Source organism: Ochotona princeps, chromosome 13, assembly GCF_030435755.1.
Source record: "Ochotona princeps isolate mOchPri1 chromosome 13, mOchPri1.hap1, whole genome shotgun sequence".
Lineage (NCBI taxonomy): Eukaryota > Metazoa > Chordata > Mammalia > Lagomorpha > Ochotonidae > Ochotona > Ochotona princeps.
The window spans coordinates 14,065,497-14,090,538 of NC_080844.1; the positions used below are offsets into that span (position 1 = coordinate 14,065,497).

The window sequence follows — 25,042 nt, forward strand, 5'->3', positions numbered from 1 at the left end:
ACCAGGAGACAGATCCCTCTGCCTCTCTGGAACTATGCCTTTTCAATAAATAAATCAATCCTTAAAAAATTAATCTAAATTCAAAGTAAGCAATAACTCTTTGAAAAAGAAAGATGCAGAACTTCTTTCTCAAGCATTCTTCTTAAGACATCTGGAACTTCCACCTTTATACTCATGTGGAAACAGGTTTTACTGTGCTCTTTCTTCCTAGAGCTATATTATTAGAAAGATCAGAATGAACAGCTATCCCTATGTATTATCATAGTCCTTTCCCCAATTCTAATTCTTCTCCATACTCTAAGATACCAGCTTGGGTATTCTACCATTCATATACCCAGCTAACAAAGCCCCCAAGAGTTGTCTTGATAGTAAAAGAATACAGTTTTACCATATCAAAGAAAACTGTAATTACTAGAGATAACATCAAAGCTCTAGCTGACCATCTGTTTTACTTGAAGAATTATTACATTTTCATTAGTTAGTTACCAAGGGATGAAGCTCAGAATCCATTGAAGCTGCTGCTATCTCAAAAACCTGCAGAGAATTCACCAGTTCTTGAGCAGGGCCATCTCCCCTCTCCAGAAGGGACTTGCCGTCTGTTAAAACATATTATATCTCAATATCAGCTTAAAACTCCAAATTTAGAGTCCAAAAAACTTTTGCATTTTAACGTTAAAATTAAATGCCATGACCTTAAGAAAAGTACTGGAATACTGCTCTGAATACAGCCGAAGTAGTTTTAAAACTTATCCATTTTGGGCCCAGCAGCATGGCCTAGCAGCTAAAGTCCTCGCCTTGAACACCCCAGGATCCCATACGGGCGCTGGTTCTAATCCCGGCAGCTCCACTTCCCATCCAGCTCCCTGCCTGCGGCCTGGGAAAGCAGTCGAGGATGGCCCAAAGCTTTGGTGGGACCCTGCACCCTTGTGGGAGACCTGGAAGAGGTTCCTGGTTCCCAGCTACGGATCGGCGCAGCACCGGCCGTTGCAGCTCACTTGGGGAGTGAAACATCGGACGGAAGATCTTCCTCTCTGTCTCCCCTCCTCTCTGTATATCTGACTTCGTAACAAAATAAATAAATCTTCAATTAAAGAAAAAACTTATCCATTTCAGGTATCTTTTAAAACATGTATTGGAAAAAAAACAAGAGCAAAATGTACGCAGACTGACATGAAAGTAAATTAAAAATAGAGGAAATGTTTTACCAATCTCTCACTTTAAAACTTACCTGCTGGTTTGGGATAAAAAGGTACAGACATTTTTACTTTAAACTGATACACTCCATTTACTTATCACTTAGATTTATTAAAAGTCAGATTTAGAAAAATACGCACATACCAAAATTATTTATATCAATCATATTCCTCAATGGACCAATCATGGCATCCCAAAGATGTGGCAACTTCTTTGCCATCTCACCACCAAAATGCTTCACAATGGTTGTCAAGGCAAATTCAGCTCCTCTTCGTTGTACTAGGTAAGGCTTCTGTGCCTGAAATTGAATGTTAGTTAAAAATAGCAAACCTCGATTTGCAATGCTGGCATCCCATATCAGATTAACAGTGCAGCGTGGGCCAAGAACTTGGGCCCTGGCATCCCATGTGGAAGACCAGCATGGAATGCTGGCACCTGGTTTCATTCCAGCCCAGACGTGACTGTGGTGGCCATTTGGAAAATGAACCAGTGCCGTTGTCACTCTACCTCCCAATAAATAATCTTTAAAATAAAATTTACTATCAGAATGCAAGTCATCATCTGTCAAACCTAGAGTGTTACCATTAACCAATCAAGAACTCTTAATTAGTCATAATTCAGACAATTAAAAACACCTTCCAAAAATTACATTTACATGATTGTACAATTCCTAAATTTTAATGTTCAAGTTTAAAAACCAGAGAATAACAATACCTACATAAAATCAGTAACTTATTCTGCAATAATTACAATCCAAACTGTTCCTCCATTCCCACCCCAAATACATGAGATACACATATTTTAGGGGCAAGATATATGTTCACTTTTCAAAAACCAAATCTTTTAAAAACCCAAAAAACAAGTTAGAACTTTCATTCTACTGTTACTGATGTGACAATGATCAAACCATCACCCTGCTTTTTATCACTGGTTATTACTTGTCTTTAAAAAGAAGCTTTTACTATAGAATACAGAGGAATGGAATACCCCAAAATTCACTGTTATTTAGTATCTTCTCTGAAGGAAACGACACAGGAGTCAACTGGTTTAGTGAGTAGCTTATGTACCTATCAACAAAGATTTTTCCCTAAAACAGCAAAAGCAGTAAAAATTACAAGAGGCATGAGAAATTTGTAGAAATTTGCTGTCTTCATTATGCTGTTCCAAAAGGGATTTAAAGCTTGTCCCTTCACTTAAAAACTGCAAAGGCAGAGCCCAGCATGGCAGCCTAGTGGCTAAAGTCCTCACTGCGTATGCACCAGGATTCCATATGGGCACCGGGTTCATATTCTGTTTGCTCCACTTCCCATCCAGCTCCCTGCTTGTGGCCTGGGAAAACAGTCAAGGTCGGCCCAAAGCATTGGGACCCTGCACCCATGTGGGAGTCCCGGAAGAACCTCCTGGTTCCTGATCAGCTCGGCTCTGGCTGTTGCAGCCACTTGTGAACTAGATCTTTTTATCTCTTCTTCTCATGTAAACCTGACTTTCCAATAAAAATAAATAAATAATGCAAAAGCAGGGGTCAGCAACTGGCTTTCTAAGTAAAGCCACTGTCTATGGTGCCAGCATCCCATACTGGCTGACACTGGTTCAAGTTTTGGTTGCTCCAATTCGATTCTAGCACCATGCCTAGAAAAGCAAAAGATGGCCCAAATGTTTGGGCCCCTGCACCCATGCGGGAGACAAGAAAAAGCTCCTGGTTTTGGTGGCCCTGGGTCCAGGCCTAGCTGTTGTGGCCACTGCAGGAGTCAAACAACAGATGAAAGACAGCTTTCTCTCTTGGTCTCTCCCTCTGTGTAACCATGCTTTTCAAATGAACAAATCAATCTTTAAAAGAAAATGCAAAAACACAGTTCTGAGAGCTGACATGATAACCCAGTCCTTTTTTTTTTTTCAAAGATTTATTATTTGTATTGGAAAGGCGGATATATATAGAGGAGGAAAGAGAGAGAGGAAGATCTTCCATCCGATGATTCACTCCCCAAGTGAGCTGCAACGGCCGGTGCTGCGCCGATCCGAAGCCAGGAACCAGGAACCTCCTCCAGGTCTCCCACAAGGGTGCAGGAACCCAAGGCTTTGGGGCCATCCTCGACTGCTTTCCCAGGCCACAAGCAGGGAGCTGGATGGGAAGTGGAGCTGCCGGGATTAGAACCGGCGCCCATATGGGATCCCGGTACGTTCAGGGAGAGGACTTAAGCCACTAGGCCACACCGCCAGGCCCAACCCAGTTCTTAATCTATAAGCCGCTTACCTGTTTTAAAAAAATCAAAATATTCACAGAAAACTCCTCACCTCGTCAAGTTCAATGAGGATGTTCCCACCACTCCCAGGAGGAAGGTCTGCTATTTGAGCTTTCACTGCTTTGGGGGTAGGACCTCGTCTACTTGTGATAGCAAAGGCAGCTTTCTGATGCCTGTAGAGTGTAATTATACCCCTGTGCTTTGTGACAGTATGGTGCATTCCATCTTTTTCCGAGTTAGAGCCTAACAAGGAGAAAGAGTTAACGCTTCAATCATATGTAACCAAATGCTTTGCAAAAACACATGAAAACATAAGAAAACTGTCTTTCCAGGCCTTTCTATAAACATTTTCTTCAGACAATGACATGGTAACAAAACATCTTGGATGCACAGCATTTACACCTAACACAATCGATGTTGCAAAATAGGTAAATAAGAATGATTATGCCCTCACTTAAAAATGCATGAAATTTTTTTAAAAAGTATGCTTAGGCCTGATAAGTATTAAAAAAACATTTCAACCAAGTTTTCACTACAATGTCCTCAGCATAATTTCTAAAAAATAATGATTGTTATAAACTACTGCTGCCTCATCCAACAGTAAGGAGAGTGGGAGATGAACTGACGGATTTCAGCCATCATTCTCCAGGCGTCTCGAACAGCTTCCGAGAGTTATGATTTATCAGCAATATATGCTAATTCATGTAACAAGTAATTCTGGTACGACCAAAATAGCTTGCTGAGAATGGGAAAAGGGCAAAAACAACTGGATTAGTGCTTAAATTATATCCGTAAGTAAAGAAAAACAAATATAAAAGTTTAATTCTTTCTTTATCCTGAATAAATCTTGATACAAACCTCTGGAGTTTTCCTGACCACTCTGTGCTGGTACCGGACATGTGACACAAGGAGTTAGATATGGGTCCACACAAAGTGAGCTACAAAGGTTTTTAATGATTTTTGAGTTAGGACAAGGTGTTCTTGCTGTGCACTGCTGAAGCAGTTTGGCTATGCTCTGAGCTGCATAGTTTTGAACTAGCGTATTCTCTTCTTTCTTAATTGTCTCCATTAACGGTTTTATGATAGGATTTAGTTTCTCTGGAAGCTGCTGTAAGCTCACAACCGCACATGCAGCGAAAGTGTGTACTCTCAACTGCAACACCTGCCACTCCTGGTTGGTCTCTGTGACTGCCATGTGGACTTGCTGCCGTTTGCTATCTAACTGCTGTAACACTTGAGGATTCAAACTGAAAGATGACGTGGCTTCATTAAAAACAGTAGTGACCTAGCAGGAAAAAAAGAAATTAAGAATTAATTATATGAATCCCAAAAGACTATCAACTCCTAAAGGGCTAACATAAGCCTTTAGTTTCTAACTTGCACAATACATGGTACTGGTTCAATACTCTATAAATTAAGCATCTAGTATCTCTCAACTAAACTATTTTAATCATCTGATCTAATTTAACATGAGCATTACACTTTTTTTTTTTTTCAAAAAGAAAAATACAGTTTCTGGGAAATAAATAATCCTTTCAATGTGTCCAATTAGCATGAAGGAAAATTACCCTTACACTCTACACAGTATTTGGTGAAATGAAAAATCTATAAGCAAATAGATTCTATTAAGGAATATCAAAATTTACTAAGCTCTTTTTGGGAAAATATTCTTGCCTTCAACAATCTTTAGGATAATCATTTACTGAACGCTGTCAACTGAACTCTTTTTAACTGAGCAGCTTTTAGCTTATTCAGCTTTTTAGTTTATTAGTTACGAACCAAATTTAAAACATTTTCAACACCTTAAAAAGAAAACTCAGGGATGGTATCACTTCTGGTGGGTTGACCAGCTATCTGCCAGCACCAAATACCAGAGTGCTGTTTCCAGTCCCAAGAGCTTCACTCCCTATCCAACTCATGCCTAACACCTAACCCATGTATGTGGGCTACTGCCACTCAGGTAACAGACCGAGAATGCGTTTGGGGTGCTAGGTTTCAGTCTCAGTGGACCTTGAAATGTCGCAGGCATTTGGGGGAGAGTTAACTGTTATGAGAATCAGGACCAGCACCATGGCTCAGCTAACTAATCCTCTGCCTGAAAACGCCAGCATCCCATATGCATGCAGGTTTGTGTCCTGGATGTTCCACTTCCCATCCAGCTCCCTGCTCTATGGTCTGCAAAAACAATGAATGATGGCCAAGTCCTTGGAACCCTAACCTATGTGGGAGACTGGAAAAAGCTCCCGGCTTCTGGCTTCAGATCAGCTCAGCTCCAGCCATTTTGTGGTCATTTAGGGAGTGAACCAGCAGATGGAAGAGCTGTCTTCTCTCTGTAAACCCGCCTTTCCAATAAATGCAAAAAAAAAAGCAAAAAAAAAAAAACAACAAAAAAACCAACTTCAATAGTTCATGTCCCAGGCACTCTGTATCCAACCAGCTTCCAGCCAAAAAGCAGCAGCAGACGACCCAAGTGTTTGGGATACTTCTCTGCCATTTATGTTCATTTTTTAATACCAAGGCCAAACCACTGGACATTATACAAATGCCAAAATGGTAATCTGAGCAAGGAATAAGACGAATGAAATAAGACAGTCTTGAAGAAAGAGATCATATGACAAGCTTTAAAAAAGAAAAACCCCCAGAAGAAGAAAATCTGTAAGAAAAATTGAGATTCGGGCGAGCGGAGGGCTGCGGGAGAGGACGTCTAGCTCGGATCCCGAACCCAGTCCGCCATGTGCCCATGGCTCATGGCGGGCTGGGCCCGGACATGCCTGGGTGCGGCCTGCTTCCTTCTGGGGTGAGTACGCCGAGGGGGGAGGCCTCCGTGACTGGGCATGTCCGGGACCCACCCAACACCCTCATTGGGTGGTGGGTGAACGGGATTGGGGAGGGGCGCAACCTCGGGCCTGCAGGATTTAACCTCCGGCTGCCAGAGGCGAGCCGAGGGCTGCGGGAGAGGACGTCTAGCTCGGATCCCGAACCCAGTCCGCCATGTGCCCATGGCTCATGGCGGGCTGGGCCAGGGCGGCCAATGAGCCATTTGGCGCCAGGCTGTGCCTGCTGGCCTGCTGGCCGGGGAGCTCTGGGGTATTGGACATCTGAATCGCTGCTGAGATAGCTCTAGAGTGACCCCACTGTTTCTGGGATCTGAGTCAATCCTAAAGATTCCCAATGCCAGTAACTCTTCCTTTGAAGAACTTCCAATCCCTTAATAATGCTGAGCTTTGAACACCTATCAAGTAAAAGATAAGCTCCGGCTTGTGTAGCAGGCTGGCACCTAATGGTCCTCGGAGCAACCACGTGCAGGTGCGTGATTTACAGCTAGGAACGGCCCCAATCTGGGATGCCACAGCTGGGATGAGGTTCCCACCAAGGGGTGTATGTGCTGGAATGGGGGCTGCGTTCTATCTAGGAAACAGTTGCAGTCACCCGAGGCACTAGTGTGGGCTGGGATTGGATGCACCAGGCCGGTTCAGATCCCAGCACCATCTGGTGTTATGGAGAAACAGGGTAGATGTGGGACTGACTAGGCTGGGTCTCAATCCCCTTCTGAGCCATGTGTGAGCTGTATGTGGGTATGGACGAGCCATGGCTGGGCTGAAACATCCAACAACAAGAGTCAGAATGGGGTGAAAGCCAGCCAGGAAAAGCCACTGTTCCTGCTAGGACAGGAGGTGAACTGAGTAGGGTTGGCTCAAGAACCCCCTGGCAAGCGCAAAATCTGGCATTGGGAGGGGTTCTGATGGAGGAGCCTGGGCAACTCCTCTGGCAGGACACAGTCCCTGCAGGTAAGCGCGAGAAGCATGATTGGAAACAGCCCAGAATAGGCCATGGAAAGTTTCCCACTGGCATGCATTCGGCATGGGTCAGGAGCAGGCCAGGCTGAATCAGTTTATGTCATCCTCTGGCAAATCCGATCACCAGAACAGAGTGTGGAATGGGCCGGGTTTGGTTGCGACAAAACCAGTACACATTCTGGAACGCCAGGGCGTGGTTGCCTGTACTGGACATGAATGCAGCACCCATCCAGCACACGTGAGATCCAGGAAGGGAGGGGCAGAGCTGGCGGGGGGGGTTAAGGGGCTGGTCCCCTCGCTGGACAACCACTCCCACTGGAGAGTGTTGGCTGGGATAGAGACAGACACGACTAAGCAAGGCTACAACACCTGTGCGCTGCATGTGGACAAGATCAGGGCCACAGCATCAGCTGGCAGAAGCTGGCACTGGGGACTAATTCTGTCGAGTCAAATCACAGGACCACCTAAAGAGTGCATAAACCGGGACAGAGAGACCTGGGAGGGAAAAAGTGGGTTCCCCCTTCTTGGGTCACTATTCCCGTGGGAGGGCATGAAAACTAGGACGGGGGCTGGGATGGCTAGACAGAGGCACTCAACAACATCTGTGAAGGCTGGATGGTTGAGTCGATTAGATAGAACTAAGCTTTAATACCCATTGACAAGTACCAGAGCCAAATGGGATGGGGGACAGACTGGTCTTCTGCTACACAAATTGGCAAACCAGGGTAGGGGGCAGGCTTGGTGGGGGTTATTGTGGGTCGCCCCGACTAGGCTGCAGCTCCCACTGGTTGATGTAAGGGCCGAACCAGACTGGACTGCAACACCCATTGGTTCCAGTGCAACTCGGGACTGAAAACAGAACCAACACAGCAATTGCAACCACCAGCTGATCAGGGTGATGGACTGTGCCGGGCCCTGTGCTTGCTAGAACATACAAGAATCTGGTCTGGGAATACCTCAAAGTATCTTTGGAGATCTCCCCACTTGAACTGCTGGACTCAGAATTCTAACCAAGAAAAGACAGAAGACAGAATAGGACAATCATTCATCTCAGCTACATGTTGGCAGCGAAATATGGGACAAATGGAGACTTCATGATGGACCATATCAATCAGTGGACCACCTCATCGAGCGAAACTGGCAGTGACTCATAACTGGAGAACTATTAACTCCACTTGAGCACATATCTCAGAGCATGCCCCACATATGGGACTTGGGGTGGGCGGGAAACCGGGTGGGGCTTCTCCCTCAATATCCCCTTTTACCTCAGATACATGATGGAAACAATATGGACATAATAGCATTGCCCACCTCCCTATCCCCCTGAACCTTTTTTTTTTTTTTTTTCCTTCTCTTTCTTGATTTTCCTTCAACTATAGTTAACTATGTAAAGATTGTCAACAACAATACAATAAAATGGATTATATAAAAAAAAAAAAAGAAAAGAAAAATTGAGATTCGATTCTAGATGAGCAAAAATAGGGAGGAAGGAGGCAATTAAAAAAAATCTAAATAACAATAATTAGAAAATCAACTTTATAAAAGAACTCATAAAAGTAGCAATTTTAGTTTTCTATCACAGGTGAGAACTTAAAAAAAGCTCACAGAGACCATCACAAAAAAGTCTGTTTGAAAGGCAAAGCTACAGAGGGAAGGGGAGGGAGGAAAAGAGGAGAAAGGGAAAAGGAAAAGGAGAGGGGAGAATCTTCCACTTGTGGCCCCAATACTCAAACGGCTGCCGTCAGGCTGGGGCAAGCTGAACCCAGCAGCCAGGAGCGCACGGACCCCACTGTGGACGCACAGGGGGCCCATCAACAGAGTTACATCAGAAGCAACAGAGCCAAGACTTGAACCAGTGCCCATGTGAGATGCTAAAATTGCAGGCAGCAGCCTCAAATTGGTTCAATTTCTGGTATCAATCCTCAGGAATAACTAACCTCAGCAACTGAGCAAGCCCAAGGCAGTGGTGCCGGTGTAACAGAAGATAAACCAACTGAACACACTAAACCCCAAAACAGACCTAAACTCGTGAGTGTATTTCAGCTGGTTTCTGGCAAAGGTTAAAAAAAAACCCAAATAGCAAAAAAAAGCTAAAGAATGTCTTTTCAAAAACAACAATTTGTTGTTGATGTTGTTGTTGTTATTGTGATCGATGTGGTTGTTATGAAATGATGTCAATCCGAAAAAGAGTAATATTATCTCAACCCCAAACAGCCTGTATCTCATGCAGTAAGATATTGTGAAGTAACCAATGATATGAGGCAGATTGCTTATGATCTACATCAAAGAATTGTAAAACCTAATGTACTTGTAAGACCCCATGATACTTGGAAATGGGGAGGGAGAGCAGAGAAATCTTACATCACCCTAGAAGGTGTGAGGAAGATGGGAAATTTAACCTATCAGGATCATAACTGGTAACTCATAGACAACAGGCTCGAATTAACATTAGACAATAGCAAAACTACAAAGGCAAATAGGGGAATCAGGAGTAATCCTAACAACCTCTTAACAGGAGGTCATGCGCATAGAGCAGAGAGGGATCCCCGGAGTGGAGCAGGCGGATAGGAGGAGGCTTTTATCCCAAACCTGAAGACTCCTAGATCCTCACCAAGGACTATCAGTATGAGCACCGAGGGCTACATCCCTACTGCCAAGGAGACCACGGGGAAATGGAGTGCCTTCGGAGACCAAGAACTCTGAGGTCAACCACCCCCATTTGGATCTACCACATAGGATGGAAGAAGCTCAAGTCCTGCCTTGCAGGATCCAAGGTCATTGGAACAACAACCAGGATCCCTGAGCGGTCCGCAGAAACAGAAGAACAGTAAACTTCCTTCAGGACTAGGGAGAGGAGCTTTCTCTGGTCCTTGCCTGCTTCCAACTTTGGGTCCCCACCCCCTCTCGTAATAACCATCAGGAGCGCTCCAGAAACCCCTCAAAACAAACAAACAAAACTAGAATAGATAGAGAACAAGGAAAGCTTAGAAACAGACAGGAAACGGTCAGCATGGATGCACTTATAACTCACTGGGTAGGACACAAAGATTAGTTACTCATCACTGGGGTATGGAAGATTTCTCTGCACACCCCTCCTAAACATGCTCACCTAAACTGTTGACATATATTCTGTCAGAATTATACAGTTAGACCACCTGAAAAACAGCCAGGTTCAGTGAAAACGTGCTTCAATGCTATAAACTGCTAAATACTAAAATTAAAATAGGCATGAGACAGCTGAATAGCAATCTAAGCCATTTTAAGGTGTATAGAACACGGTTGAATATAAACCGAAATTGAAATGTCTATGAAGAAGTCACAGGTTGTGGTTGAGAACCTGCATTTTCCTATTAACATATTGGTTAATCAATACCATGTCAATTAATACCACAATGTTGTAAATGGTTGGAAATATGTTGGGGCCTTTAATTGATTGGGATGATACTCTGCCGGCTCTGCCTTCAGACCAGAGATGGTCTCACCAAGAAATCACTGAACTTACCAGGACAATAAGATGCTGAACTTTATGCTTGGTAAATACCTCCAATGAAAGAATGTCAACTGAATTTCAACTATGGAAGTGCAACAAGGTGGAGCAATCCGCCGTGGGGGGAGGGTGTGGGGAGGGGCGGGGGGAATCCCAGGGCATAGAAAATGTATCACATAATGCAATGTAATTAATTTTAAAAAAATGAAATGCAATAAAAAAATAAATTAAAAAAAAAAAAGAATGTGGTAGGAATATATTACTGATTAGCAGGTAATTCCATGTGCCTTGGCCGTGGAGTCCTGGCTGTCTCTCCATGGCTACTACTGAAGAATGAATAATGGCTTGCTTTGAAGAATATCAATACAGTATTTTGCAGAATTATCTTTAGGGGCACCTGCTTAGCCCTGAAGTACATACAGAATGACCAAATGTCTGTGCATGCCCCCTTAGTCTTGAAGTAAAAATAGAACAATTATTTGTTTGTGTAGAAGCTTGTGATGTGTCTGAGTAAATAAAAAAGGACAGCTTCTTGAGCTGTTGCGAGACAGCAAAAAAAAAAAAACAAGGCATTTGTACAAAAAACAAGACTTGACTCTCACCTCATATTACATGCAAACATTAGTGTGAATATACACTTAAAACTCAACTACATGACTTTCTAGAAAACGCACCTGGAGATAGGAAAAGATTCCTTAGAAAAGTTACAGAACACAACCATAAAAACAAAAACTCGGGGCCTGGCGTGGTATCCTAGCAGCTGAAGTCCTCGCCTTGAAGGCCAGGATTCCATAGGAGCACCAGCTCATATCCCGGCTGTTACACTTTCCATCCAGCTCTCTGCCTGTGGTCTGGGAAAGCAGTTGAGGACTGCCACAGCCTTGGGACCCTGCACCCATGTGGGAGAACCACATGAAGCTCCTGGCTCCCAGCTTCGGATCGGCTCAGCTCCAGCCGTTGCAGTCACTTGGGGAGTAAATCATTGCACAGAAGATCTTCCTCTCTGTCTCTTCTCCTCTATATATATCTGACTTGGTAATTAAAATAAATCTTTCAAAAAAAAAAGGCTACTAGATACAACAAATCAGTGTATTTTGTGGTTAAACAGTTCATGACAAAATTTCTGATGTTCATTTCACACTCTATCTAAAATTTAAAAATTATTTATTTACTTACCAGGTCATTAGCTTGATCTATTGTTAAAACATTGTTGTTTACTCTATTACCAACTTCGATATGTACATCAGCTAATGAAGATATTAGCTGTTTACATTCATTCTGCATTCGTGTGAATGGAACAGCAATTTCATCGTAATACAAATGTTCTGAAAGGATATCAAGTAAGCGTGGCTGCACAGCTAGGGTAACAGCTTTACATTCCTAAAATATAATAGACAACAATTATTCACGGTAAATATGGAAATACAGTTCTATAGAATTCTTTATTTCTATAGAAATCTGTAATTGTAGATTACTAAATTACAAGTTCCTAATCTGATTTTTGAATCTATGTCCTATTTTATCCTAAAATAGCAATTAGTTGTAGAGAAATGATTCTGACACCCAAGCTACATCTTAATATGACTACAAAACATGCACATAGAACTATTGTAATTCCATTAAATTTTCTACCTAACTGCTCTTAACTTTACTCCAAAGTTACATATAGATATATGCAAATATAGATCTGTAGCACAAACTGTAATGCATGTTACTGTAACATTTAGAGAGCATCTAGCATGCACTAAATAAAAATTATTTATAAATTCATTACTATATTTAACTGTTTAGCCCGCAGTTTCACATGCCATATTGTAGAAATGGATATATAACTTAAAAGCTACTTACCTGCCCCCAAATTTAACTAACCCTTCCCACTCTCTCTGTTGCCTGCCCCAGCCAGAGGGGGAATGGCCTCAGTGGCGAGCCAAGAGAGGTTCTGTGGGGTCTGGCTGATCAGCCTGGGCTTCACAGAGTAAGTCCAGAGAAGCTCTGTGAGGGTCCAGAAACCGAACTGTCAACACTTGCTGCTGAGTCTGAGAGGCACAAAAACACAGCATCACTGCCTCTCCAGCACACACGAGCCCTGCCTAGAACCAGATGAGCCCTGCTTCTCTCCGGGGGCAGAGCAGGGGTCTCAACTGCAACAGAGCGTGGCTCAATTACTTTTACACATACTTTTTGACAAACTGCTAAGAGGCAGTTACAAGCAACTCTCACAGCAAGTGCAGACAGTTAAATTTCTAGAATTCCAGTCAGGAGAATGAACAAGGCCAGCAGGAAGATTTTCTGATGTACAGAAACAATGTACACAACATTCCATTTAAATATGAAAATTGTATTCTTCCTATAACCAAAAATTTATAATCTGCCCTTGCCACTACCTATAAAAACAGATTTCTAAAACTGGAAGCCTTACTGTTTGATGTTTTCAGTGATAAACTGGGAAATTTAGAGAGTGATGAATGACCAAGCGTTTCTGGACTGTTTCAACACACACACACATTTTAACATGGGCATCTCTTAGCAGACTATGATATCAAGAAGAAACACCGAGTATGAAGATTGCTAGTGGTCTCAGGAACAAGGTTGGGAGTTCTAAGGAAAATAATGTTCATTATAGCCTGAAACGCCAGTCTTTAAATATTAGATGCTTACACAAAGAGAAATTCTATTTTTCTGTTGTAAAAAATAATGTAAATACTGCTAACAGCCAATGGAGACTGCTTTCACTCATTTGTAGCAAATATCTTACCTTCTGTAAAGCAGCCCATTCACAGATTACCAAAGCAACACTAATTCTCTGCAGTGCAGATTTGGAATTCAAATGGAAGAGAAGTAATTGGCCAAGAGATTCAGCTGGTTTAATTTCTTGGGATACCATATTTACACCTGGATCACAAATACAGCAACAAAGTGCTCCTAGTAACCTACATCAGAAAAAAAATAATTTACTTTGGAAATTATTTGCAGTAAACTTTCCTCTAGAAGACATAATTTTTCATAAAAAGACCAATGAGAAGAATCTTTTGATTAATGTATGTTTGACACCAGCTGTTGGAAACCACATAAGTTGTCTTGTCCCTAGGCAAGTGTTACTCTCCTGGCAGCAAAGGAGCCAATAGCTGGCAGGCATTCTGGGCCTGATGAGTGACAAATCTGTGTTAACTTTACCAGTGCGCCAGCAAAGTTTCTTATTCTTATTTTCTTTTCTTTTGCTTTAAAGACATGTGGGGAACACCGGGCCAGGACATGCAGGGAGACTGCAGACTGCATGGAAAAGCAGGTATGGGAATATGCTGGAGTGGGAGTGGAGGTGACAGCAAAAGAATGATCTCTGGGGAATTCCATGGACAGGGTCACTGCATTTGCAAGTAGGTAAGGGAGCTGAGACAGTGTGGTTTTAGAGAAGGAAAACTGGAGTGCATGCCTGGGTTGGGCTAAGGCACCCACCCATATAGGAGACCCGGGCTAGACTACATAGCATTACTTTCTACCCTTGGGTCCACACAAAACATGGGCCTTAGTGGTTACACCTGGCTTGGACAGGCTGATATAACTGCCTGCAAGCATCAGAGCAGGGGTGGGCCATGTCAGGATCTCACAAGAACAGAATCAGATCTAGATGGAGATTCTGTAGGGGACTTGTGGGTTAGACTCTGTGGGATAGCAGCACGGGCCAGTTTGCGAGGAGAGCTCATGTAGCGACAGGCTGAGCCAGGCTGGACTGTGGGACTCACCAGACAGTGACGGGAGAACAGGCTGCGAGGGGGCATACCATAATAAGTGGGGCCGTGGGGCCGTGGCACCCAACAGCAAGCATGAGATCTACGGCTGGGAATGGGTTTGGTAGGGAAACTTGAAGAACTCCCTTGTTAAGCTGCACCTTCCACTGAAGAGCACAATAGCTGAGCCTGGACATGGCTGCAGCACCTATCAAAATGTGTGCAAACTAGATTTTGGAGCAAACCAGACTGGGCTAGGATCCAGCATCAGCTGGCGCTCTTGAGAGCAAGAATGGATGTAGAACAGGCTAGGCTAGGCCGTGGCACTCACTGGTTCACATGAGAGCTAGGTCTGGGGGCAGGCCAGGCTGGACTAGGCTGCTGTACCCACTGCTGAGAACTGGAACTAGAGGTGGGTAGAACTGAACCAGGATGCAACACCTGCTGGTAAATACCTATCAGAGGATGGAAAGCAGAACAGGTTGGACCACTCTCCTAGCCAAGCTTTGTAACACGTTCCTGGGTCTGGGGATGCACTAAGGTGGACCTGGTCAGCCAACAGAAGGGTTGGAAGGGTTTTCTTAACCCTGGTGCAATGAGGCTGACAATGTCTCAGAACTATCAAAACTACTCAAACACCACCTTTGGAACAATCTTCCCTACACTGAGGTCTCAATGACCATCGCCCAAATCTTGAGCTGATTTAATTTGACAGGAAGGAGTGGCTCACTTCCTCGCCTCCCCGTGGACACAGGGAAAAAAAAAAATCTAAAGTAACTGTTCCACCTGCCTTACCTTCTTCCACACCTAGACCCTCCTTATTCCACACCTAGACACTCCTTATTCCACACCTAGACCCTCCTTATTCCACACCTAGGCCCTCCTTATTCCACACCTAGACCCTCCTTATCCTCACTGGAGACCCACATGGGCATGCAGACCTCTCAATTATGTAAACAATTAAAAACAAAACAAAACAAAGTACCTTTGAAGTATAAATATATGACCTTAAAAGAGTGGCTCTGTGGATTCTTGGGGTATACTCACTTGGCTGCCATCATTCTGGCCCGCATGACCACAAAATCTCTGGTGGCTGGGTCTTCCATGATGGTGTCTGCACCTGCAATATACTCCTGAAGTACTTCTTTACTTTGGCTTTGGCCTTGGCGCACCTTACCACCTGTTTTTTCCTAGAATGAAGAGGAAAAAAACAGTAACTATGAATCAATAAAATGCAATGGACAATAACCAACATATTCTTACAGTTCAAATACACCATTCTTTCCACTTTCCACAAGACTTAAGTGGATAAAAATTATCACTCATTTGCTAGGGACCTAATAATTTCTCTTCACTTATGAATCATATTTATAATCAAACAGTACTAATTTTTTTATGTAGTTAATACATTAATAACTACTAGGTGAACACAGAAATGGATCATGTAGCTACACATACCTTGGCTCTGGCTTTTACTTCTAGTAACATGTTTAAATCAATTGGTAAATGAGAAGGCTGCATCATTAAGCAAAGCCAAGCACCCATCCACGGACAAGCAGCTGCTACCAAATACTGCACCGATGCCTTGCTTAGCAGTTCCATCCAAACCTAGTGAAACAGGGATAAAATCTCAATCACTGTCACAAAATCCAATATGGTGTTTTTCACTTTGTTTTGTATTAGGGGGCAGGAGAGGGATAAGTTTGCAGATTAAAAAGTGTTAACACAGTTATTTTTAAACAATGTAAGGCTCAGTGCTGTGGTACAGTGCATGAAGCTCATGCCAACACCACCAGCATCCCACGTGAGTGCTGGTTTGAGTCCCAGCTCAATGCCTGGAAAAGCAGCAGCAGAACCAATGCCTGGGCCTCTGCAACATGTGGGGGACACAGAGCAAGCTCCGGGAGTATAGCTTCAGCTCGGCCGAGCAGTGCTTTTTTGGCTATTTGTGGAGTGAACTGACAAATAGAAAATCTTTCTGCTTTCCTGTAACTCTTTTAAATAAATGAATCTTTCTTTAAAGGAATATATAAGGATTCTTGTCCAACTTTAAGGTAGTTTTAAAGTAAAAATATGCTCATAAAAATACCAGTTGTCAAAAGTCTCTGAAATCCTTTGTGAGTATCACAAGCCCTGACAACATTCATACAGCCCTACAATGGAATACGTAAGGTCTGAACTAGAGCTCCTAAGGGATGGCAGCACTGCAGGTAGTGCCTTAAGCAGTTCCAACACACTGCTGGACTCACAGTGCACACTCTAAGACACAATAATGGTAAGTACTCTGCTAAATTTAGAGGTGGTGACATCCTAGTATAAATCACAGTGTAAATCTTAAATCATGATCTTACACATCAAGCTATCTTTCTTGATGCCTAACATTTCACAGGCTAAGATCAACTTATCACAGGTTAGGACCAATATACAGGTATAACATCACTGTTAATCCAAAGCTGTTGATACGAGTCATCTTGAATCAAAAACTCAAGTCCGGGGCCGGCATTGTGGTATAGCTGCTAAAGACGCCACCTGCAATGGTGGCATCCCATATGGGTGCTGACTTGGGTCCTGGCTGCTTCACTTCTGATCCAGTTCCCTGACAGTGTGCCTGGGAAATCAACAGAAGATGGCATAGGGCCAATGTCACACACTTGGCATAGCCCTTGCTTGTGGCCTGGGAGACCAGTGGACGATGAGCCCAGGTCTTGGGATCCTACATTCACACAGGAGACTTGGAGGAGACACCTGGCTCCAGATTAGCTCAGCTCCAGCTTTTTCTCTCCTTTCCCAACAAAATAAATAAATCTTTTTTTTTTCGATCTTAGGAGGTTTATTCCAGCAGGGCAGGAACGGGGTGGAGGTGGAGAGAAAAGGGCGGAAAGGGAGAGGGGGAAGCAGGTAGAAGGAGAAGAACAAAATAAATAAATCTTAAAGTAATACAGAAAGAAGGAAAGACAGAAAAACCTAGTTTCCTATGTTATCTTGCAAATTAGGATGCCAGTTTTTTCAAACCTCTAATTTCTAAAATCCCGATCAAACAGAGCAGCAATCATAAAAATTATTTTTTAGTTTACCGAGTTACTAAAACAAGAAGAGAATTATTCACTGTGTACCTTGTGAATAAGGTCCAGAATTTCTTGACTGCTTTCTAAAACACAAAATTGGAAAATGTGCCGAAGCATATCAGGCAGAATAGGTATAAGCCAAGACGATGAGTTCTGAAAACAAAAACAGGATTAAAGTTTATAGCACTGAATTTGTGGATGTCAGCTTAGTTGAAGTATACATCAAACAAAAGAAGTATTGCCATGAAAGACTGCATGGTTTTATCAAAGAAGTTCAACTGGTGACAAATTTTCATGAGAATCTAAGACAACAAATGCTGTGTTTATATTTTCAATAGCTTGGAGAGATTACAAAAGCTTGCCCAAACCAAGCAACTAAATAATTCTTATCAAATACTCAAATATTCTGTGTACAGAATAAGAAACCCGATAATGCTATCTATTGCTTTTCAAATAAATACAAGCTAAGACCAACTATAAGAAAAACTAGTTAACAGTACCTATCACTCATACCTCATCATAACTTTTTTAAAACAAAAAATAAAATGTCTGGAATAGACTGAAGAGAAACTTGGAAATTTTGACAGAAACTTAAGAAGCACTATCACCAACACAGGATTCTTTGTCAGAAGGTAGAGTCAACCTCTTTCCCACCAGCATATGAAATATTCTTGGAAACTACAGGGAAGATCAGCACAGAAGTTACATCTCCAGGATGAATCACACCAAAATTCTTACTCTAAACTACTCTGAAAATCTGTTTGGATTCACTGTCCAAGCAAACTCACCATATTTGGACAATCTGTAATAGCTTATGTTACTCATTTTTCTAGCTTCAATTTACTGAAAGTCAGCTAAATACTCCACTTTTGTTCTCTTATTACCACTTTTAAAAGTCCAGTCTAGGGCCTATCATGGTAGCCTAGTGCTACCTTGCATGTGCCGGGATCCTATACAGGCACTGGTTTGTATCCCAGCTGTGCCACTTCCCTCCCATCTGGCTCCCTGGTTGTGGCCTGAATAAGCAGTCAAGGATGGCCCAAGGCCTTGCACTCATGTAGGAGACCCAGAAGAAGCTCCTGACTCCAGATCAGCTCAGCTCCGGCTGTTGCAGCCACTTGGGGACTGAACCATCAGATGGAAGACATCTGTTTGTCTATCTCTGCTTACAACTCGCCTTTCAAATAGATAAATCTTTAAAAATACTGACTAGTATATTCACATTGTAGAAGTTCAAAGTGTAGGTCAATTCTATTCCTTGGGTCTTTGTTCCCTTTTCTACACACATGCTGATCTTTCCAGCATTCTATAGGAAATCACAAATTGCAGGGACCTGGCACTGAGGTGTAACACTGCCCTACATCAATATGGTTGACATGGAGGAAGCTCCTAGCTCTGGCTTGGCCCAGCTCCTGCCACAGTAGCCATCTATAAAGGGAACAACTATAAGATCTCCCTCTCTCTCCCTCTCTGTAATTCTGTCTTCAAAATAAATGAAAAAAGCCTTTTCCAGCCAATCTTAGCTACTCCACATTTTGTTCCCCTTAGTCTTCCTCTCCTATTTTACGCTGATCACATTGCTTTGTAATTACTTTCACTACCAATAGGTAAATTCCATATTTTAAAAATTTACACTTATACACAATGTTTAATATACAATGGGCACTTAGTTGTGTGTGTGTGTTGTAATTAATGAAGAATGATTTTAAAGTGCCAGACTGCACGAAAAGGTTGCTGCTTTCTGATTCCAAACTGCCATGCCTGACAAGGCAACCACAGATCTGTAAAGCCATCAGTGCCTGACAGCACAAATGCAGTTAAATACAGCCCTCAGCAGAGTCCTGGGTTACTTACATTATTCCAACTCTGAAAAAATGAGAACTACTTTTCAGAATCAGAAAACTTAGATTTTTGCCTTCATGATCCTTTTGGACCGCTTGGGTTTCAGTAACAGTTGGCTGGTACACTGAGTTGGTAGTTTTGAGGGTTTTATTGGGTGCTTTTCCTACAACTTTCCAAGCCAGGAAGAATTGGGCAACATTCATAGACCCCAATAGTTAGTAATATTTGTTTCTTCTTTATTCTGGTGCATGGTAAGGCAAAGAACACCACATTTTTCGTAAGAGATAAAGGCCACTAAGTAAACTGTTTGACTTAGTCCGAGTAACCTCAAGATACTCACTGCTCAAACTGAAGAGAGTACCACAGTTCTTCAACAGTTGTGCGTCTACATGTGCCACTCTGTGTCCTAGACAGTGAGGCTATGCTTGTAGCATTGTGAAACACAGTACTCTTTCAGAGCTTGTATTTCAGTGGAGGAAATTCAAACATTTTAACAATCGTATGACACGGCCGAGTGATGAGTACCACGAGGAAGAATAAAGCAAGCTAAGGGGAAGCATGGCATTGAGCGGGTGTTTTATATAGGGAGGTTGGGAAGGCACTAAGAAGCACCTCTGCTGCTTTGGCATTTGGTATCTTTGAATTCCACCCCTGGGTTAATGCCTTGTATTTTCACTGCATCTGTAGTTTTTCCTATGGAAGTTCTAATAGTGGATTAAGGAATTCTGTCCAGTGTGTGCTTTACTGAGTATCTGATAACCTGAGGCCTTGCTGTGCTCTCACACTTGGGCTTTCTCTTGGGTTTGAACTCTGGTGGTTACCAAACTCTTGTTAAAGGATCCTTCCATTTGTATTGTTCTTTTCCAAAAAGGGTTTTCTGATGTTAACTGGGCTTTCAGACAGTTACACTGCACCTGCTCTGTTGCCCTGATAGGGAATCCCAACTGCCACTTGATTCCACTTAAGATGAAAGTCATGATTGAAGACTTTTCCTTATCCTTTTGAGCATAATACAGTGAGGTGAAAATCACAGAGAACATCGCACAATAAAAAATTATATCCCTGGCTTCCCAGTCTCATTGTGAATTTTCCTGTTCGTTCACTAAAGTCAGACACCGTGAGCTGTGTCTAACTGCAGGCTTTTCCAGATTTCATTTGTAATGGCAATTTAAAAACCCTACAGCTAAGTTACATGCTAGAGTTAGATTGTCTTTTTCTCTCCACCTTTTGGGTCTCCTTTTCTGGCTCCCATAAGGGTGCCCCTTCTGCCACGGAAGGAAGGATTCTACAGTTTTCTCTCAGTACCTTTCCTGTGTATCCATTAGAACACAATAGGAGATGAGGCCATGTTATCGAAGTATTATATTAATATACATTTAATATAGTCATAAGTGCAGAATGGAATTTGCATTCATGCTGGTGTTCTTTACTGTTTTGTTAGAAATTTCCACAAGTAGGAAAAACAAAGTACAGTGTTTTGGAACCTATACATTAAAAAATAATAAAAACCATATTCCTCTGTTAAATAAACAAATAAATAAAAGACACAAAGGAAGCCTCAGATTCCAAATCAGACTCAGGTATAGCTTCAAGCATTGACTAAGCTTGCCCCTCCAACAAAAGCTAATATAGAAGAAATTGAAATTCTGGATTGATTCACAATCATGACACAAATGGCTTGGAAATGTTCAGTCTCAAGAATATGCAAAACAGGAAGTAAACTGCTGAAAGTTTATCTTTTTAGACTGTAAGGTCAAATTTTGGCTCTAATGATCAATGATCATAAACACTAATTAATTTAGCTATCCCCAGTAGTTCACAGATACATAAACATTCATGAATATAGTTTTGCATATACAGTATCTGGCTAAAAAGCATTGGAATTAAACAATGTTTTTATAGATGCTATAATATGCCATAGGGAAAAATGAAAATCAAATTTATAAATATATATAAGAGTATTAATTGTTTTATTTAAGGACATATTAGAGATGTGCAATACAGTATACATAAATTTCAAAAATAAGTAAAAAAGTATTCAGATTTCAAAAAGCAAAACAAAAAAAAAATTATTAACAATAACCAAAATAAGTTCAGGGTAACAGAAATAACTTGCATTTTGAGAAGCATAGGCTGGCACGTTAGAAAATGAAGCCAAAGTTTACCAATAATTTACCAAGAACTTGCCAATAATTTAAAGATGAGGTACAGTTGGTCTCTTTGTATTTAAGCTGACTCCATATTCAGAAGATAGAAGACATTTCAAGGGAAAGTTCACGTTATTCACATGGGAAAATTTAGATAAAACAAGGTCACCCAGATTTGGATTTGTATCTGGCCTGAGCTGCTTAATGTGAGGCATCTAAGTTTATACGAACTTTCTCATCTGCAAAACAGGAACAGCAGTAGCTGCCGATGAAGGGGTGAGCACAGGGCCAGCTTGGGCCGTCACTTGGGATGCCCACAGTCCCTACGTGAGTCCTGGCTGCTCTGCTTTTGATCCAGCTTCCTGCTGATGCATCCTGGGGGGCAAAGATGGTGGCTCAAGCATGTGGGTCCCTATTCCCTACCTGGGAGATCCAAAGCAAACTTCAACCCCAGCTTTGGCCTGGCCAGCGCTGGCCAACGTGGGCTTTTGGGAAGTGAACCAGAAGATGGAGAATTTCTCTCCCACTCGTGCTCTACCTCTGCCCCTCTCCACCCCCCACACTGCGCTGCTCAAGTAGATCAAAAAAATAAATGCACGTGAAAGTGCTTAGTCCACTTCCTATGATAAGACAGGCCTTTATTGTCCATATTTAGTAAGATGAGCCCAAAAAAACCAAATTCTCTTCAGATAGTTTTTTTCCCCCTCCCTCAAAGAGCAGTTTTAAAGACTGACTCCACTCACAAAAAACCTCTGAATTTCAAAACTGCAGGTCAGGGATCATGGAATTGCTTTACAGCAGAATTCCAGTTCAATAAAAAAGCTATCAGGTAATTGTGGAGAACACAATAAAAGAAAAAAACCATCAGAGACAGTTGTCTAACAGTTGCTTAAAAAGCAAATAGTAGGGGCCCGGCGCAATAACCTAGTGGCTCAAGTCCTCGTCTTGAACGCACAAGGATACCATATGGGCGCCAGTTCGTATCCCAACAGTCCTGCTTCTCATCCAGCTCCCTGCTTGTGGCCTGGGAAACCAGTCGAGGACGACCCAAAGCTTTGGGACCCTAGAGCTGTGTGGGAGACCCAGAAGAGCTCCTGGCTCCTGGCTTTTGATTGGCTCAGCTCTGGCCATTGCGGCTGCTTGGGGAGTGAATCATCGGACGGATCTTCTGCTGTCTCTCCTCCTCTCTGTATATATGATATTGCAATAAAAATAAATAAATCTTAAAAAGACAAATAGTGTTGTTGGAATCACACATTTAAACAACGAAAGTCAAATACAATTAAGTAAATAATGGCTTTATGATAATAATTTAGACAAATCAGAAAATTATAAAAGCTAGAAGAGCTCAGTAGTTATTAAGCTACTCAGGGGAGGGCGAGTATGGGGGAGTGGGAACAAGATACATAAAGCAAGGGAACATTTAGGGAGGCATGGGATTAGCAGGGGCAAGGGACAGTGACAGGCTATGTACCAAGACACTTTGATCAAATGGATATAGTTACAGTCGGTATACAGGTATAGACTTGGGGAAATTTCTTCACTCCAGGGCATACAAAATAAAGTAGTAGGTGAAAAGGTGATAACAGCCAGACATTTGAAGACAGGAAATTGGGCTGCCTTTGTGAAGCCACTCCACATACTTTGCAAGGATGGCACTTGTACTTAGGCCCTGGACCAATGTAGAAACTCAGATGAAGTTTCTAGCATCAGCCTGGGCCAGACGTGGCTATTGTAGCCACTTGAGGGGTCAACCAGCAGATGCAAAACTCTCTCTCTCTAACCTCCACCTCTTCTCTGTGTACTGTGCTTTCCAAGTAAAAATAAGCAAACAAAAAAAGTGAGGTTAGTGCTGTAATACAGTAGGCTAAGTCTCCAAGCTGCCCACATCCTATATGAACCTGTGACCTGGCTGTTCCACTGCTAATCCAGCTCTTATCGATTGCGAAAGCAGGGGAAGATGGCTCAAGTCCTAGAGCCCCGGCAACCATATGAGAGACCCAGAAGAGGTTCCTGCACCTTGGCTTCACATTAGCTTGACTTCAGCCATTGCAACCATTTGAGGAATGAATCAGCAGATGGAAGATCTCTGTTTCCCCTCTCTGTAAAATCTGCCTTTCCAATAAAATCTTTTTAAAAAACAAACAACAAAAAAAAAAATCACAGGCATTTCAAACTTTAAGGAGCAAACTACTGGAGAAAAAGTTTTCAAACAAACTTACAGAAGAAATGTGGATTAGAACATAGGTTTATTTTTTTTTTTTAAGATTTTAGTTATTTTTATTGAAAAGTCACGTCATATTTATGGAGAGAAATAAAGATCTGCCACCCGCTGCTTCACTCCCCAAATGGCCACAGAAGTAGCCAATGTCAAGGCAAGAACTTCCTCCAGGTCTCCCACATAAGTGCAGGGTCCCAGGGCTTTGGGCGGTCCTCCTCTGCTTTCCCAGGCCACAAGCACGGAGCTGGATGGAAAGTGGAGAAGCCAGAACATGAAGTGGAGCCCACATGGGATGCTAGCACCCATGTGGGCTCCAGGCGCTTGCAAGGTAAGGATTTAGCTATTGAGCCATCATGCCAAGCCTGAACACAGGTGATTCTCTAACAAGATTACAATGTTTTAGTGTTAATTAAAATAACTTAAAAGATATTTTTAAAGTAACTTAAAAATAAATAAGACAAAATTATTTTTAAAAATGGCAATTTACAAATGGTAGAAACAAATATTTTTGTATTTCCTGCTCTTTTCTTTTAAAAATTTCTCAGAATTAAAGAATACAGGTAGTAGTAGTAAGAAAAACTCCCTAAAAAGGTTGGCTTTGCATTATTATTTAGGGAAGACAAAACGAAACAAGAAAAACAGTAAAGGATCTATTGAAGGCCAAATACAATGCACTGGGAGGGTATCAACGCCACAGCCACCACTGTTGGTGCCAAGAATGCTGACAACGAGGCTCTGGATAATGGAAGGCCATCAGGGTAACACCCAACATCCATATTGTTTTAATGATGGCATTATTTTCACTAAAGAAATACTATGAATATATGCCACATACAAACAATGAGAAATTCCTTTAATGGTGCCAGCCATGGGTAAGTTTTCTTTTTTTTCTTCTTTTTTTTTAAGGCAAAGGACTTAGAACCACAGACAACAAAAACAAAGGGATATAGGAAGCAGAATAAAAAATAAAGGATCATGTAATCATGTACATATCAGAATAACTTCAAATATGGAAGTAAGATGTATTTAAAGTATAAAGGGGGGTAGAAAAAAGCGGGGCAGTTCCACAGCCTAGGGCTAAAGTCCTCGCCTTGCATGCAGTGGGATCCCATGTGGGCGCCAGTTCTAATCCCGGCAGCTCTACTTCCCATCCAGCTCCCTGCTTGCGGCCTGGGAAATCAGCAGAAGATATTCCAAAGCCTTGGGACCCTGCACCCGTGGGGGAGACCTGCAAGAGGCTCCTGGCACCTGGCTTCAGGTCGGCTCAGCTCTGGCTATTGCGGCCACTTGGGGAGTGAACCATCAGACAGAAGATCTGTTTCTT

The 25,042-nt window shown here is 42.3% G+C and overlaps 1 protein-coding gene across 1 annotated transcript in view; it reads right to left on the reverse strand.

Annotated features, from left to right (window-relative positions):
* BTAF1 (B-TFIID TATA-box binding protein associated factor 1) overlaps positions 1-25,042 on the reverse strand; it is a 97,372-nt gene that overhangs the window by 23,394 nt on the left and 48,936 nt on the right. Inside the window, exons 15-23 of the mRNA XM_058672045.1 lie at positions 17,557-17,661; positions 15,902-16,051; positions 15,491-15,633; positions 13,474-13,648; positions 11,895-12,098; positions 4,293-4,719; positions 3,487-3,677; positions 1,339-1,492; positions 487-596 (exon numbers count right to left, since the gene is read on the reverse strand). Coding sequence (XP_058528028.1) covers positions 487-596; positions 1,339-1,492; positions 3,487-3,677; positions 4,293-4,719; positions 11,895-12,098; positions 13,474-13,648; positions 15,491-15,633; positions 15,902-16,051; positions 17,557-17,661 — 1,659 coding nt within the window. The remainder of the gene's footprint in view (positions 1-486; positions 597-1,338; positions 1,493-3,486; positions 3,678-4,292; positions 4,720-11,894; positions 12,099-13,473; positions 13,649-15,490; positions 15,634-15,901; positions 16,052-17,556; positions 17,662-25,042) is intronic.